This window comes from Carassius auratus, chromosome 30 (assembly GCF_003368295.1).
Source record: "Carassius auratus strain Wakin chromosome 30, ASM336829v1, whole genome shotgun sequence".
In the NCBI taxonomy this organism is placed as follows: Eukaryota; Metazoa; Chordata; class Actinopteri; order Cypriniformes; family Cyprinidae; genus Carassius; species Carassius auratus.
This window is the reverse complement of record NC_039272.1, coordinates 14294267-14309132: the sequence shown is the minus strand read 5'-3', so window position 1 is coordinate 14309132 and position 14866 is coordinate 14294267. Positions and strand designations below refer to the sequence as shown.

General features: G+C 36.2%; 1 protein-coding gene across 36 annotated transcripts in view; it reads left to right on the top strand.

Annotated features, from left to right (window-relative positions):
* cacna1ba (calcium channel, voltage-dependent, N type, alpha 1B subunit, a) overlaps positions 1–14866 on the top strand; it is a 96408-nt gene that overhangs the window by 67407 nt on the left and 14135 nt on the right. For 14 of the 36 annotated variants that reach the window (XM_026211538.1, XM_026211551.1, XM_026211547.1 and 11 more), the window contains 14 exons: positions 1662–1673; positions 3660–3680; positions 6020–6116; positions 7267–7427; positions 7906–8043; positions 9172–9373; positions 10420–10584; positions 11081–11191; positions 11563–11646; positions 12117–12122; positions 13288–13404; positions 13498–13563; positions 13739–13830; positions 14339–14489. In XM_026211538.1, coding sequence (XP_026067323.1) covers positions 1662–1673; positions 3660–3680; positions 6020–6116; positions 7267–7427; positions 7906–8043; positions 9172–9373; positions 10420–10584; positions 11081–11191; positions 11563–11646; positions 12117–12122; positions 13288–13404; positions 13498–13563; positions 13739–13830; positions 14339–14489 — 1423 coding nt within the window. The remainder of the gene's footprint in view (positions 1–1661; positions 1674–3659; positions 3681–6019; positions 6117–7266; positions 7428–7905; positions 8044–9171; positions 9374–10419; positions 10585–11080; positions 11192–11562; positions 11647–12116; positions 12123–13287; positions 13405–13497; positions 13564–13738; positions 13831–14338; positions 14490–14866) is intronic. The other 22 variants (XM_026211552.1, XM_026211526.1, XM_026211560.1 and 19 more) reach the window with 7 other exon arrangements.

Below are 14866 nucleotides of genomic sequence, written 5' to 3'. Positions count from 1 at the left end.
AAAAAAAAAAAAAAAAAAAAAAAATTAGTGGTTAAAATAGATCTTTATTAAAGTAAATAAATAAATTGTAATTCAATAGTATTATTTATCAATTAGAAATGAATGCTCTAGACAGTTACCTATGGTTAAGATTTTATTAATACCGTTGCCTGATTGATTTTATAGACTCAAGCATTCATAAATCACACAAAATAAAATTAAGCAGTTTTAATATAATAAAACCATGGTTAATTTTGGTTGTGATCTCCAGATGTTTTTGTTGAAAAAAAAAAAAAAATTCCTATCGCAATTAGTGTGGCCAAAAATTTAAAATGAAGTGGATATTTAACTTAAATGTTTGGTCAATATTAAACAAGGATTTGGTCATACTGTAAGTGTATCAACAGCAATTATTAGGCCTTTGATGCCATTTGCAGGCATTTGTAATAATGCGAATTGTTTATTTTATAGTAGCTAGGCTACATTATGTACTTTAACAGTGTTATTCAATGAAACCATATTATTAATTAACCAGTCATTATTGTCTCATTGTTTTTATATAATACATTTTAAGTCATAAAAACTAGGATATAAGGTAAGATACATTGTTGTTGGTGGTGAAATTTAAATTAAAACACATTAACGTCAACAGTCAAAAAAGTTTCACAGGATTATGAATGTAGCTACCTGAAAGTGATTGAACGGGTGTCATCTTGGTCTTTTTTATTTGTATTTTCTCTGCGCCGGACTGCGATGATGTCTTTTCCCTCATATAGCCTAGTTGTCCACATAATTATGATAATTATGATTTTGTATTCAGCCGCGATTTAGAGCAAGCACGGGACGCAGATCCAGAATGGTCACATGTGTTTATACAGCCTTCTGCGTTCATCATAAAATGTGTATATATATATATATATATATATATATATATATATATATATATATATATATATATATATATATATATATATATATATGTGTGTGTGTGTGTGTGTGTGTGTGTGTGTGTGTGTGTGTTAATGCTTAGATTTGTATTTATATGTATATGTTAATATTAATATAGTCATTAACATAATAATGTTTTTGAGCAACTGGGTTGGTGCCCCCCTGCGAGTTGGTGTCCAACGCAAACTGCGTACTCTGCATATAGGGAGTGGCAGTACTGTGCCTGACGCTTCTTTCTTTCTTTCTTTCTTTCTTTCCTGCACGTTGTATATTTTTGGGTATGGGGTGGATTTAATTTTGTGATTTAATTACCCTGTTGACAAGTCCAACATTGCAGTCCCCGACATGATTTGGATGCAAATCTTTGGAATGAGATACTGGTGGTGCTCTGGTGTCCCCATTAGGCTAATTTAACCAGCAAGACTTCCTTGGTTAACCAGCTTTACCTAAAAGATCAGTGAAAATGGGATTGTTTTCCTGCCATGTCATCAGTAATTATCAATAAGTAAGGCATGCTGAACATAGAGTGGATGCAATACTGCTTCAGAATAACAGGGGTATCTCAGGATGAAGGGGTCTCTCAGCTGTACTCACTTTTCTGTCCTACTTCCTGTTTGTTTATATGTTTGTTGCTGTGTTGTCATGTCAAAAACGTGTTACATGTGAGTTTATTGATGTGCTGTCACTGACTTTCCTCTCTTCCTCTGTTTCTCTCTGCCTGGAATCACTTGAAGGAGCTTCATGGGGTAACGCCTTAACTCTCTCTGTGTCTTTGTTTATGTCTCTGTCTCTCTCTCTCTTTCACTGTTCATCTTCTTGCCTGTCTCTGAGTCAAATAATGCTTAGCCCATAGGCACGTGTTGAAGCATGAGATCTTCTGCAGTGTTTCAGCCTCTCCATAATCCATCAATTAGCATCACTCATGTATTTGCAGCCAGTGAGCTTGATCTTCTTCTCCATGTCATTTAATTCCCTGTTGTCTTGGAGGGCAGACACTATTGATCTGTTTCATTTCCTTGAAACATTACTACCATTCTCAGTAGGTCTTCAGTGCTTACTGAATATGGAGCATCCTGGGCGATCCCCACATTGTCCTCAGACCGGATGATCAGTGCATGTGTCATATCATATCATATCAAAAATGACCTGTTCAGTTGTGTTGTAGTGGCATATCAGGTCAAGTCTGGCTTTTTTTTGGCCAGGGATTGCACCATCGTTCACTTTAAACATCACATCTGTGCTCCATTTTTGTTGGATCAGGCATGAGAACACGAACGTATTTCCTGTACATGCTCATCTTTCTGCATGTTTTCGGATTCACGAGAGAATGTGATGCACTCCAAATGTGACTACTGCATTTGACCGGAGCTTTAAAAGAGCTCTTTAAAGCATAAAAGACAGTAAAACTATGTATGAACTGATAATAAAATTATATAATGACTAAATAAATGAAATACAAACAGTAACAGTATAATGTATGAAAAATGTAGATTTTTTTTAGGCATAATAGGTATCTTTTCAAGCTCACTTTCATTTAGCTGTTATTATAAAAATATATATTTTCAAAGATTAACTTGATTGTTAGATGACAGCAAAGGTTCATAATCTAAATGTTGAAATTTGAGAAATTAGCATGAAAAATGATATATCCAATATCAACTATATATAAAACTATAACAACTACTGTATATTTCTAGTGCACTTTCAAAAACCAAAAAAGTGCTGTTACTTTTATTAATCACATAAGTAAAGCCAAAAAACCCCAACAAAAATACGTAAAATTTACAATATTATTAAAAGCTAAGGAAAATAAATGAGTTTTTAAAGCTCTCTGAAGTGCCCCTAATGTGGAAGCTGTTTTAGGACATCCAAAGCTTGTTCCAGAGTTTAGGAGCTACCATTAAAAAAAAGCTAATCTATACATTTCAGGCGCAATCAAGAAACCATCAGACACTGCTGATCTCAAAGGTTGATATAACCTGTATATTAGCTGATATATATATGCTATACCTATATAAATGAAAATATTTGACTATGAGCCTATAAACGATCTGATACAAAGATATTATGCATTCCTAGATATAAAATTTTGCCCATATGCCGTGGACCAAAACAGTTGTACAATAAAGTACAACAGTAATACTATAAAATTTGTTTATAACCATTTGCTGGCATCTTTCAGCCATGCTTTAGGTTCGTACGTGTGATATGAATCAGATCAGGACTGATCTACGGCTCCACCATCTCTTTCCTAGATTGGCATGTCTTGGGATTCGCTCCAGATCTTGATTGTGTTGGTTTTCAGATCCACCTTCAGTTGTTCCCTCTCTTGTCAATCTCTCCTACAGCTGTCTCTACAGACTCCAGCAAAAGAATCTGTCATCATTTCTTTTACACCCATAAAAGAAATGAACGGCAGTTGGAAGTGTCTGTTTCACCTGCCATACAACGCTTCTTCCTATTTTTTTTTTCAGTTTCCAAAACATTTGCCTAAAAAAAGTCCCACAATTTCCTGTTTCTCTTGCATACAGTCATCGAATGTCATTATGCCTTGTGCTTCAGCCTCACAAAAGAACGTGATGGTGCTCATAAAAGTCTTTTTCATTCTCATTGAAATGTTATGTGCAATGTTCTGAAAGGATGATGTGGTTTACTGTTAGTGCAGAGGAACTTTCTGTTCTCAGCATGTCGTAATGTTTTGCCTTTTGCTTTGTGTTCTTCTCATTCATTAGATCACATCAAAGCGTAAACAGGTGGGGAACCCCCGATATTCTTTTTTTTCTCCATGATAAATCTTCTCTAATCCTCATTGTCCTGGGCTTACTGGGATAATGTCCTTTACTGTCACTACATATTAGTAGAGTGAGAGAATCTGTACAGGGTTAGAGCCTCTACAATAACACTGATGGCTTTCATCAGAAACTCTTAATGATTTCTGATTAGTGATGTATTGATGCGGAACAGTATTTCTCCACCACAATTGTTATCTGGGGTCCTGTGAAAGTTATCATGGAGTCCAGTGGGACGTTATTGAGGCTCTTTTATAGCTTTTAGTGGGTTTGGGGAACAAATATCAGGCCCTGTACAGTGAATGCATGCTAGACTAATGTGCATCAGGGAGCATGGGTGGAGTTGCATGACCTTGTTGAGCCCTAAGATTGGGCCAAAGGAGTAACTTCACCATGCTGATTTGTGACCATGTTGTTAGGTCTCTGCTGATTGGCTGTTAGATTGGTGTTTATTAGATTTATAGAATAATGTATGAACTCTGCATGCTTGAGTAGACGTTGGCACTTTCTAGGGGTGACGTCGAGGCTTTGCTTAATGTAAATGCTAGAATTCTGCAAATGTACTACCACTCGCTCTTGCACATGGAAAGGTCTTTTGTAGGTGTAGGTCATTTCTTTTGAAATATGTCTATGTGCAATGGAGGGGAATCACTGCTTGGGGATATTTCTATTGTAAGCATTTTTACAATAACTTCTTGAAGTTACTTTCTGCTGGTTCATCTGTCAGCACCAATCATATACCTGCCAAAGCTTTGTTTAAATCAACGCATTAGCGAAGTAAGAAACCGTGAATAAATGAGATGCGTTATGACCTCTCAGATATTCTGTTGTTCTCTCTTCCATTGCTGCACTGGAAGAACTAAACGGTACCTGCAAACTAATACAAATGATAATGACCTGGCTTACTGTACATTAGTCCGCTTATTACACGGCTTCTCACCAAATAAATAAAAACATGAAATATTTAAGATGAAATTATTTTACATGCATAAAACCACCTTTAAGAGGAAAAATTTAAATGACATAATACATTACAATGTACAAAGCAATCCGCTGCACTTCAAGACAAACACTATACTATATACTATACTAATAACTGAGATGCAAGATGGCATCACTTGGTGTTTACAGGCAGTGTAATATGAAAGGCGTAGAAGATAAGGCAGTTTTATAAACAGTTCTGCTATGGGCAGCGGTATGAAATATCTGGCCTCTGAATCCTGCGTTTGACCAATCAGATTGAAATATTCCAGAGAGCCGTGTAATAATTAGTTGTAATGTAACATAGGATAATTGGGAGAATGAATTATTACAGAAATAGTAAATTATCTACACTTAATTTTGTCAGACATCCAACAAAACACATGCCCTGCATCGAAATAGGGGCTCAGTGAAGTTTTTTTTTTAATGAATGTGATGTCTCACAAATAATATGATTCTGTTTGCTCTTTGCCTGCATTAGATATAATGCGAAGAGCTTCAGTTATTTCATATGACCATGGAGTACTTCCTCATGATTCAGTTATTGACTATGCTTGTCCTTGCAGTTACTTCATTAAATGACATTGTAAGCTTGGCGGTTATGATTTGAGTATTTAGGAGCTGAAGCATGACTGATTTCCGCTGAGTACTGCTCTTTTTTTAAAGGGTGAAATAACTTGAATTACATTTTATTTAGCGGTTCTCTTTCTTTTCTTGCTGTAAGCTCTGTGTTTAATGAATACATGCACTGTATTCAAATCTATGCAGTCAGCTCATCAAGGTGACACATCTGAAGCATGTCAGCTTGATAAAAACTTAAACAGCATTGGTTCCTGTAAAGAAACAGTGCCCTTATATAGGGCAGGTTTCTTTGTTATCATTGGTGGCGTGTTGTTGTTTTAGAATCTGATGCACAGCAGCTTTTGGGTTTAATTCATGTATCCTTTCTTATTTTATGCATGAAGAGCGCTAATTCTAAAGTATCGTTCAATAATAGGCTAACAGTTCTGATGGAGCTTATTAATACATAGATATTAACTATTTTACCTGCATGCAATAAAGATATATGTATTTCATAGTCTGTCATCAAAGCATGTGCTTTTGTAAAATAACACCGTATTATTTAGTTTGTCTGTAAAAAGGGTGAGTATGTTTAGTCTAGTGTCTCATTATTGACATTTAAACAGATGGAAACATTAACGTCATGTTTACTCACATTCTCATGTGTTTTGTCTGGATATGTATGAATACTTTGATGAAGGCTGTCAACAGCATATTTGTTCCTGTATTTATTGTCCATTTGCTTATTTTGACTTGTGTAGAGGAACGAAGGGAAAAGACATCAGCACTATCAAGTCCCTGAGGGTGTTGCGAGTCTTGCGACCACTGAAGACCATTAAACGTCTACCCAAACTGAAGGTACATTTTTGGCTGCATTCCATTAATACAACCATCATGGTTAGGTACATCTATGTTTATATATACAAATGCATTTATACATTTTTGAAAGACTTCTTCGGTGTAATCACTCTAAAACAGTGTTGAGTCAGGGTAGGTGATATGGTTCAGAATTTTTTTTTGTTATGCTAGTTGAAAGTCTCTATGTATTTACATGGTCTTTGGAAGATGTAGGACCATAAAATGTTTGTCCAATTATATCCCTCAGTCTGAAGGCTACTAAAGGCTATTCTGCTTTCCTGTGAACACATCCTTTTGCATACCTCTGCGCAACCTATTTGCGAAGACATTATATGTTCATTATATTATCAGTGCATTCCATTGCACTATTGCAGACAGAGGAAGAATGGAAGCCATTATTATTATTATGTGCTTTGTACTGTAAAGTTTTCTCACCGATGAATGAGACATGAGATAATCTGAAAGCATTGCATTCAACCCTCCACCAACGCTGTCTTTCATTGTGTCGCTGGCTAGCCTCTGGTCTACATACAGTATTCATGTGTTTTGGAGGAGGCATGGCTATGGAGAGTGATTTGCAGAGATGATGGGATCTTATGCTTTTAAGCTAGCATAATATTGCTAGCCTCTCTGAAATTGCCTACCCTAGCTTTAATATTAATATTAATTAATATTTATAACATTTAAAATAAAAATCTCGTAAAAATGTGTCTTAATGTGTATTTCGCAAAAAACAGTCAGCCAGGTTCTTTGTCATTTTTAACACATTTTATCCTCAGAAATTACAAAACATTTCCATTTTAGGAGAGACATCAATTGTTAAAATCAACATTATTGCCCTTGAGAGAACTTCATAGGCATCATAATAAAAATTAAATGTTGTGGTATCACCAATCCCTAACGCCTGTGATCATGGATGCCTGCTGCATTGCTCACAGTGAGAGCTACAGCTTCTCAAACACCTGTGAGCCTTGCAGGTGTGGATAATCAGAAATGAATTACTCTCAGTTGTGGCAGATTGTGCAGTCTCTTATCTGTTGATTATCGAGATACTGTATGTAATAATGATCTGTAAAATGCATTCAGCTTCATGACTGTAGTAGATTGTTAATAAACCAGGGCGTATTTGTGTGTGTCTGCTCTCTCTTAGGCCGTGTTTGACTGTGTGGTGAACTCCCTGAAGAACGTGTTGAATATCCTCATTGTCTACATCCTGTTCATGTTCATCTTCGCTGTCATTGCTGTGCAGCTCTTCAAGGGCAAGTTTTTCTACTGCACAGACGAGTCCAAAGGCCTGGAGAAAGATTGCAGGTAGAGTGGGATTAATACAGGAGCAGAGAGTAGGGGCTGATTATCTCACACCAGCAGCTCCCCCTGCAGGCAAACAGCAGTAATGTCCAAATTCATGCAAAAGTGAGTGTAGAAATGATGATATAATGAGATAACGTGTTGAGTCCCAGATCTATGCAACGCTTGGAGTTCCACGTTTTTAAAACTCCCAGGGAATTTTAAAAACAAGCCATACTGAATATTAAAAATGTTGGGGAAATAATTTCATTTTTTTTTTCTGATTATGTTCAGCTCTAAAATACTTTACCCTTCTGCTCTTTGTCAATAATTTCTATAAAATGATTCCTTGAAGTCTTAAAATAATAATAATGGTTTTAAACTCTGAAGTGTACTTATAGTATCAGTTTTAAACTTCTGTAAGGAGTGTTCTGAAAATGGACATTTTGAATGGGTTTATCTTTTTATTTGCTCTTTCTGTCATTGTCTTTGTGCTCATTAGAGGGCTGTTCTTGGATTACGATAAGGATGAAGTGGAAGCCCAGCCCAGGGAATGGAGGAAATATGAGTTCCACTACGACAATGTGCTGTGGGCGTTTCTCACTCTCTTCACCGTTTCTACTGGAGAGGGTTGGCCAACGTAAGTCAGCAGACATGTGAGATGTTCCTTAATGGGGTGTATGCCAAATGTCACTTGACCAATCCAGAAAATAGATCCCATCGCATCCGCTTATTGGAGAAAGTGTTAATAGCAGTATCGACTGCTAGTGGTTTAAGTGGATCAGCTAACCTAGTTCGTTTTTTTACTGTTGCCGTTTAATTCAATTTTAACATTCAACTGAGAGTGAGAAGAAGAAGAAGAAAAATGCTATATATCTATCTGCATATGTGAAGGTCATCAGTTATGACCATCTTTGGTATCTCCTTTGAAGATATCTTGAGTATCTTGTATATTTAATGAATACAGAAGACCTGAACCAGAAGCGACTTGACCTGTTTTACAGAATGCAAAAGTTTGTTGCGCATAACCCCATTACACTTTACATATATTTTAAGCATTATATACAGTACAACCATTTAAATGCAGAGCACAAATTCTGAGTATGCGTCACCGTACCTGGCTGAATGTCACGTCACTTTAAAAGTTTCTGTCCCTTTCAAACACTTCCCTTGTGTCATCTGACCCCTCGGTGGCCTTTTCTTTCTTTCTTTTTTTTTTTTTTCACTTTAAATGCAGTAATCAGTTTGAAGTGGTTCTCTTTGAGGCTCTGTGATACTGGTAGCACATTTTTAGGAAGGCAGACATTCATGGATCAGCATCAGCCCAAATTTACAGCCAAACTCATTAATGTGCTGGAAAAGCCTTTGTAATTGTCTCTGATTTATTTATTTTTTATTATTTTATTTTATTTTATTTATTTATTATAAGTTGTTGGGTTCAGTGTTCTGCATCTGCTGTGTAATTCTGTTTCCTCTCAGTGTTTAATCATTAACTATTTCAATGTATTTAGTAATTCAGAAAAGCATGATACAGTATATAAAAATGCTTCAGGCTAAGACCAGTTGTCAGAGGAGGAGGAGGAGCTCACTTGCTTAATTTTTTATTACTTTGGCCACACTGCTCATAAAAAATCACAGATCTTAGAGCTTACATTAAAATAAACAGTCTTAAAATATGGGTAAAATAAATGAATCTTCTCTCTCCCACAATACGCTTTATTACCTTAAACTATATAGGGTGCAATGGTATGATGTTTTCTGTGCACAGGGTTTTGAAGCACTCTGTAGATGCCACTTTTGAGGAGCTGGGTCCCAGTCCTGGCTACCGCATGGAGATGTCCATCTTCTACGTGGTCTACTTTGTGGTCTTCCCCTTTTTCTTCGTCAACATTTTCGTGGCCTTGATAATCATCACATTCCAGGAACAGGGTGATAAGGCCTTGTCAGAGTGCAGTTTGGAGAAGAATGAGGTATAACAGAAACATTTCTTTACTGTATGTGTATATATATATATATATATATATATATATATATATATATATATATATATATATATATATATATATATATATATATATATATATATATATATATATATATATATATATATATATTTGTATTTTTGTTTGGTATTTAACATCATAAAATTTAAAAAGTGGTAAAACTTTCATATCATGTGCAGCCATAATAATATAGTAATTATATATAATAGTTAGTATTTTTATATTACATACAGTATATTATTATAATTAACTTCTGTAAATTTCTTAGTTCAGTCAGAAAAGTATGGTAAACATTTATTTAAACCATGGAAGAATCGAAACAAAATCTCAACTAAAAGAATCCCACGTTTAGGCTGACATTGAGAGATATAGAGACAGACATGAATCTTTCTCCTACAAGCACTTGATGTGTTTTTAGTGTTTAGTGATGTGATACGGTACCTACAATGAAGCCAGCCACAGTAACAACTGCAGATGTCCAGGTAGGGAACTGTGACAGGATTAATGCATCTGCCTGCGGCGGACCACACACACCTAAATACACACACAGAAACAGGTATAGATTCATACACTGACACACACAGTGACTAAAGATATACATAGAGACAGCCAGCCCCATGGAAGAGCAGTCAGCAAGATGCTCCTGTCCCATTTCCTCTGAGGCCCCATAAGACGGAGCCAGTCGTCTGCTGAGCCTGTGCCGTTTCACTCTCTTCCTCTCCATATGCCAGCCTAACATGACTCACAAACCCGGACCTCAGGAGAAGCCATTTATCATCAACATTCATGGCAACACAGCCAAAACATATCAGCGCCATTAGAGGTCCATTTTCTTGTTACTCCACAGGTTAGACGGTGTCTTCCACAGTTGCCACTGCTATTTGTTTGATTTGTTTTGATTATGAGGTGGGAATGTGACTTTAGAAAGCCTTTTTCTGAAAGATAAAGATTACACACATTAGCTGTGTGTCGGTTATGAGAATTTATTCCTCTTTTGCTGTTTTTCCTCTCAGAGAGCCTGCATCGACTTTGCTATCAATGCCAAACCGCTGACCCGCTATATGCCACAGAACCAGCAGTCCTTTCAGTACCGCTTGTGGAAGTTTGTGGTCTCTCCACCATTTGAGTACTCCATCATGATCATGATTGCTCTCAACACTGTGGTGCTCATGATGAAGGTCAGTCTGACAGTTTTCTTTTAGTAGCAGTAGAGTCCTTGGGGAGTTACTTGACAGCAATCAAAGTTTCATTCATTTTGCATGTGCTTTTTATTCTCAAGGATGCATAAATTGATCAAAAGAGACGATAAAAGGTTTCAGTTTCAAATAAATGCATTTTTACATTCTTTCCATCAAAGAATTCTGAAAAAAATCCTAAGAAATGAAAATTCCATAAAAAATATTAAGCAACAGTCAACACTGATAATAATACGAAATATTATTGAGCGCTTAATCAGCATATTCGATTTCTGAAAATTATGTGATACTGAATGGTGTAATGGTTGATCAAAATTCAACTTTCCCAGCACAGGATTAATTTACACTTTTAAATGTACTTTTAAATATACTTCTGCTGGTTTTATTTCTGTTTGTAAAATGACATCATTTGCAGTAACTACATTTTTTTTAATCAAATAAATTAAATATTTCCCCCTTGTCTTCTTATACCTGGCAGTTCCATGATGCACCCGACTTTTATGACGCTATGCTCAAGTATCTCAACATTGTTTTCACTGCTCTCTTTTCAATGGAGTGTATTCTCAAGATAATTGCTTTCGGCCCTTTGGTGAGTATCATCACTTGGTCCAAAAAGAGCTGCACTTCAAAGCCTCTCCAAGGGACAGTTCACTCAAAAATGAAGCTTCTGTCAATCTAGATCTTTTGTAGAAGAGAATCACTGGAAAATTTCTATAGCTGTGGTCCAGATTCATTGTGTGGAAAAGAGCAGCTTAGACATTCCGCCAATAATCTCTTTTTGTTTTACACGGAAGTTCTCAGGTTTGGAACAACATCAAAACGAGTAAATGATGACAGAATATTCCTTTTTGGAGTGAACTAATCCTTTAACGCACCTTAAAAAGTTCCTGTGTTAGAGTGTGAAATCGTAAGCCTCTCCAACCTGTTCCCAAATGATCGCTCTAATTCTCTTCTTCACAGAATTACCTGAAAGACGCTTGGAATGTGTTTGACTTTGTGACTGTGCTGGGCAGCATCACTGACATCTTAGTCTCTGAGATTAAAGTAAGTGAGCAGCACTGAGCTGTGTTTGAGCTCTATTAGAGGAGAGTCTCAGAGCTAGACCGAGTGTAATACCACACAGCAGAGCTAGGCTGAGAAGAAAAGCCCAGACATGAATGATGATGAGCTGGATACCAATCACAGCTGGCTCAGGAACAAAAGAGAGAGAGCTCTGTGTTGTTTTTCAAGTTTAAATGACAGTAATTGAGTAACCAAATTCATTTGGTAATGCTCACTTTAACCAGATCACTAGTTTGTGGTTCTGATCTGTGCTTTATGATGTTCACAAGTCTTATGTTGTATTATACTGTATGTCTTGACGTCCATGTTATTGTCAAAACTACTGATGGTTATTGTGTTTGTTTTGTAACTATATTTGTGCGTGATGGCTGTTCTTGTTCTCCTGTGTTCCTTAAATGTCTTCACTCAAATCTTGGCTTGCTCCTGCCACGATTTAACATCTTCATGTATAGACTACGGTGAGTTGCTCTCTTATCTTTGAACGTATTTCTTTTCCACCATGCTGGGAATGAAAGAACTTCCTATTGCAGAAAAATATGGCACATCATAAGGTTCTGGTTCACTGAAGATAATGCAGCATCATTTCACAATCACCCCATGTTTTTCATTTGGCTATGTAGTAAATAGGTCTGGTTTGAAGTCATTATGCTTCACTGATGCTTGTCATGGATCGACATCCTTGTTGGTCCAACCAATCAACCAGTTATATTGTCTGGATTGTCAGCATTGTTGTTCCAGGACCAACAAAAGATACTGATCCAAAAGTACATCCTATTTGACAATTTTTTCAAAAAGAATCCAATGTCCATTCCAGAAATTCCAATTTCTGGAAAAGTCTTGATGTCTTAATGCAGGGATTCCCAGACTTTGTGTCAGCCAAATCTCTTTGACCTAAAATATTTACTTTAAGTACTTCAAATGTTGTTAATATTTCAATTTCAACAACAAATTCATATGCTCATGTTTCTCTGATGATGGTCAAATTTTACATGACATGCAGATAAACAAATACAATAAAATGTTTTATTTCGAATGTTTTAATTGTTAGCTTTTAATCAGCTCACAGACTCTGTGCAGTTCTCTCAGAAGTTCACACATCCTAATTTGGGAATCTCTGCCTTAAGGAATGACATTATTGACTTTTGAACAATAAAAATCAATTTAATCTCATAATAAAAAAGATAATTGTAGTCTAGTATTTCAGTTTCAGTGTGATGGGATTTGAGAAACTGACACCTAGAGATTAAAGGGATAGTTCTCCCAAAAATGTAAATTATTCACCTTCATGTCGTTCCAAACCCGTAAAACCTTTGTTCATCTTTAGGATACAAATTAAGATATTTCTGATGACATCCGAGAGCTTTCTGACCCTGCATAGGCATTAATGAAATTAAAATGTTCCAGAGCCAGAAATGTTATGAGGAAATCAGTAAAACAGTCCATGTGACATCAGTGAAGGGGAACTATCCCTTTAAGGCCTTATACTATAGTACTGTTATGCATGTTTTAGGATCCTAAAATAAAAACTTAATGTTAAGAGAAATTAGGGTTGAAGTAAAGAGTGCTGAATGAGTAAATTAGGAGAAATGAACTTTCAAATTGACAAAGCTTATGTTCCCACAGGACCGTCTGTTGAACTTGAGTTTCCTGAGGCTCTTCAGAGCAGCCAGACTCGTCAAACTCCTCCGGCAAGGATACACCATTCGCATCCTGCTCTGGACATTCGTCCAGTCTTTTAAGGTAACTCTATTTATACTGTTTTGATATTTTTTGATATTAATTGTTGGAGAGTTTTTTTTAAATAAGTCATGAAATCCTCATGTCTATTTCCAGGCACTGCCTTATGTTTGCCTTCTAATCGCCATGCTGTTTTTCATCTACGCCATTATTGGAATGCAGGTATCTGCAATTTAAGTGCTTCACTGATGGTGTTTTCCAGTAAAAGATCATTGCACTAGTCCTGTGTAGTTTACTATAGGCAAGTTAAAATACAGAAATGGTATTCTTCCCAAAGGTTGTTTAATGTAAATGTTTCAAAATACATGCATTTAAAGTAACTGTATTGTGTTTCCAGGTGTTTGGGAACATTGAGTTGAACGATGATACCGCCATCAATCGTCACAACAACTTTCGCACTTTCCTCCAAGCGCTTATGCTGTTATTCAGGTCTGCACAAACCTGATAGTCTTTAACTACTACAATCAAAGTCATCTGAGACTGCAGGAAATCTTAGGGAAGCTTCTGGGGTTGTATAACAGTATCAGAATCTAAAGTCTAAAAGTCTGGCACATACAGTAATGATGCAGATTAGATGGGAGGTTAGAGTTGGAATGTTTCTGTAATTTGGCCCCTGAACACTATATTTAGCCAGATCACTATATTTATACTTTGATTGATATCAACTTTAATAGCACATTTTTGAAATGCATGTGGATTTTATGGAGAGCTGTATGTATAATTGATCAAGATCTTTCATAGTCAGAAATATTACTGTATAAAGTATTAAAATGGAATGGAATCGTAGGTTAGATTAGAGTGACAACAGTGTTATAAATGAAATCTGGCTCAACTGTAATTCAAATATCAGCACTTACAATATTCTCTGACAGTTATTCCTGCTTTTAATAGCAGATGCTGCATTTATTCTCTCGGCTCATCATCGTGTCTCTTGCAGGAGTGCCACTGGTGAAGCCTGGCATGAGATTATGCTGTCCTGTCTGAGTGAGCGCACCTGTGATCCAAGCTCAAGCATTTATGGAAAGGAGTGCGGGAGTGACTTTGCCTACTTCTACTTTGTCTCGTTCATTTTCCTCTGTTCTTTCTTGGTTAGTGCTCAGAGTCGAACCAGCCAAAACAGATTTATTATTACTAGCTATGTTTCCATCCACCTATTTTTATGTGCATTTTGGACTATCACAAAAACAAACAAAAAAACGCTTGAATGCATCAAGATGTGCATATATTCTAAAAAAGTGTATAAAAAACTTTTCATTCGATGAGAAAGAATGTGCAAAAACTACGATAGAAACACATTTACTGAATAAATTCCTCCATGTGCATCAAAATAGCCATGAGACTTTGCGCTGTGAGACAAGATAACTTGACTAACCAGCTTACCGATCTCGTTCACAGCATCTAAATGTTGTTCATTCTGAAATGCCTGAGCAAAGTTTATCGTCAGAGTATTTCTGTATAATTGTCT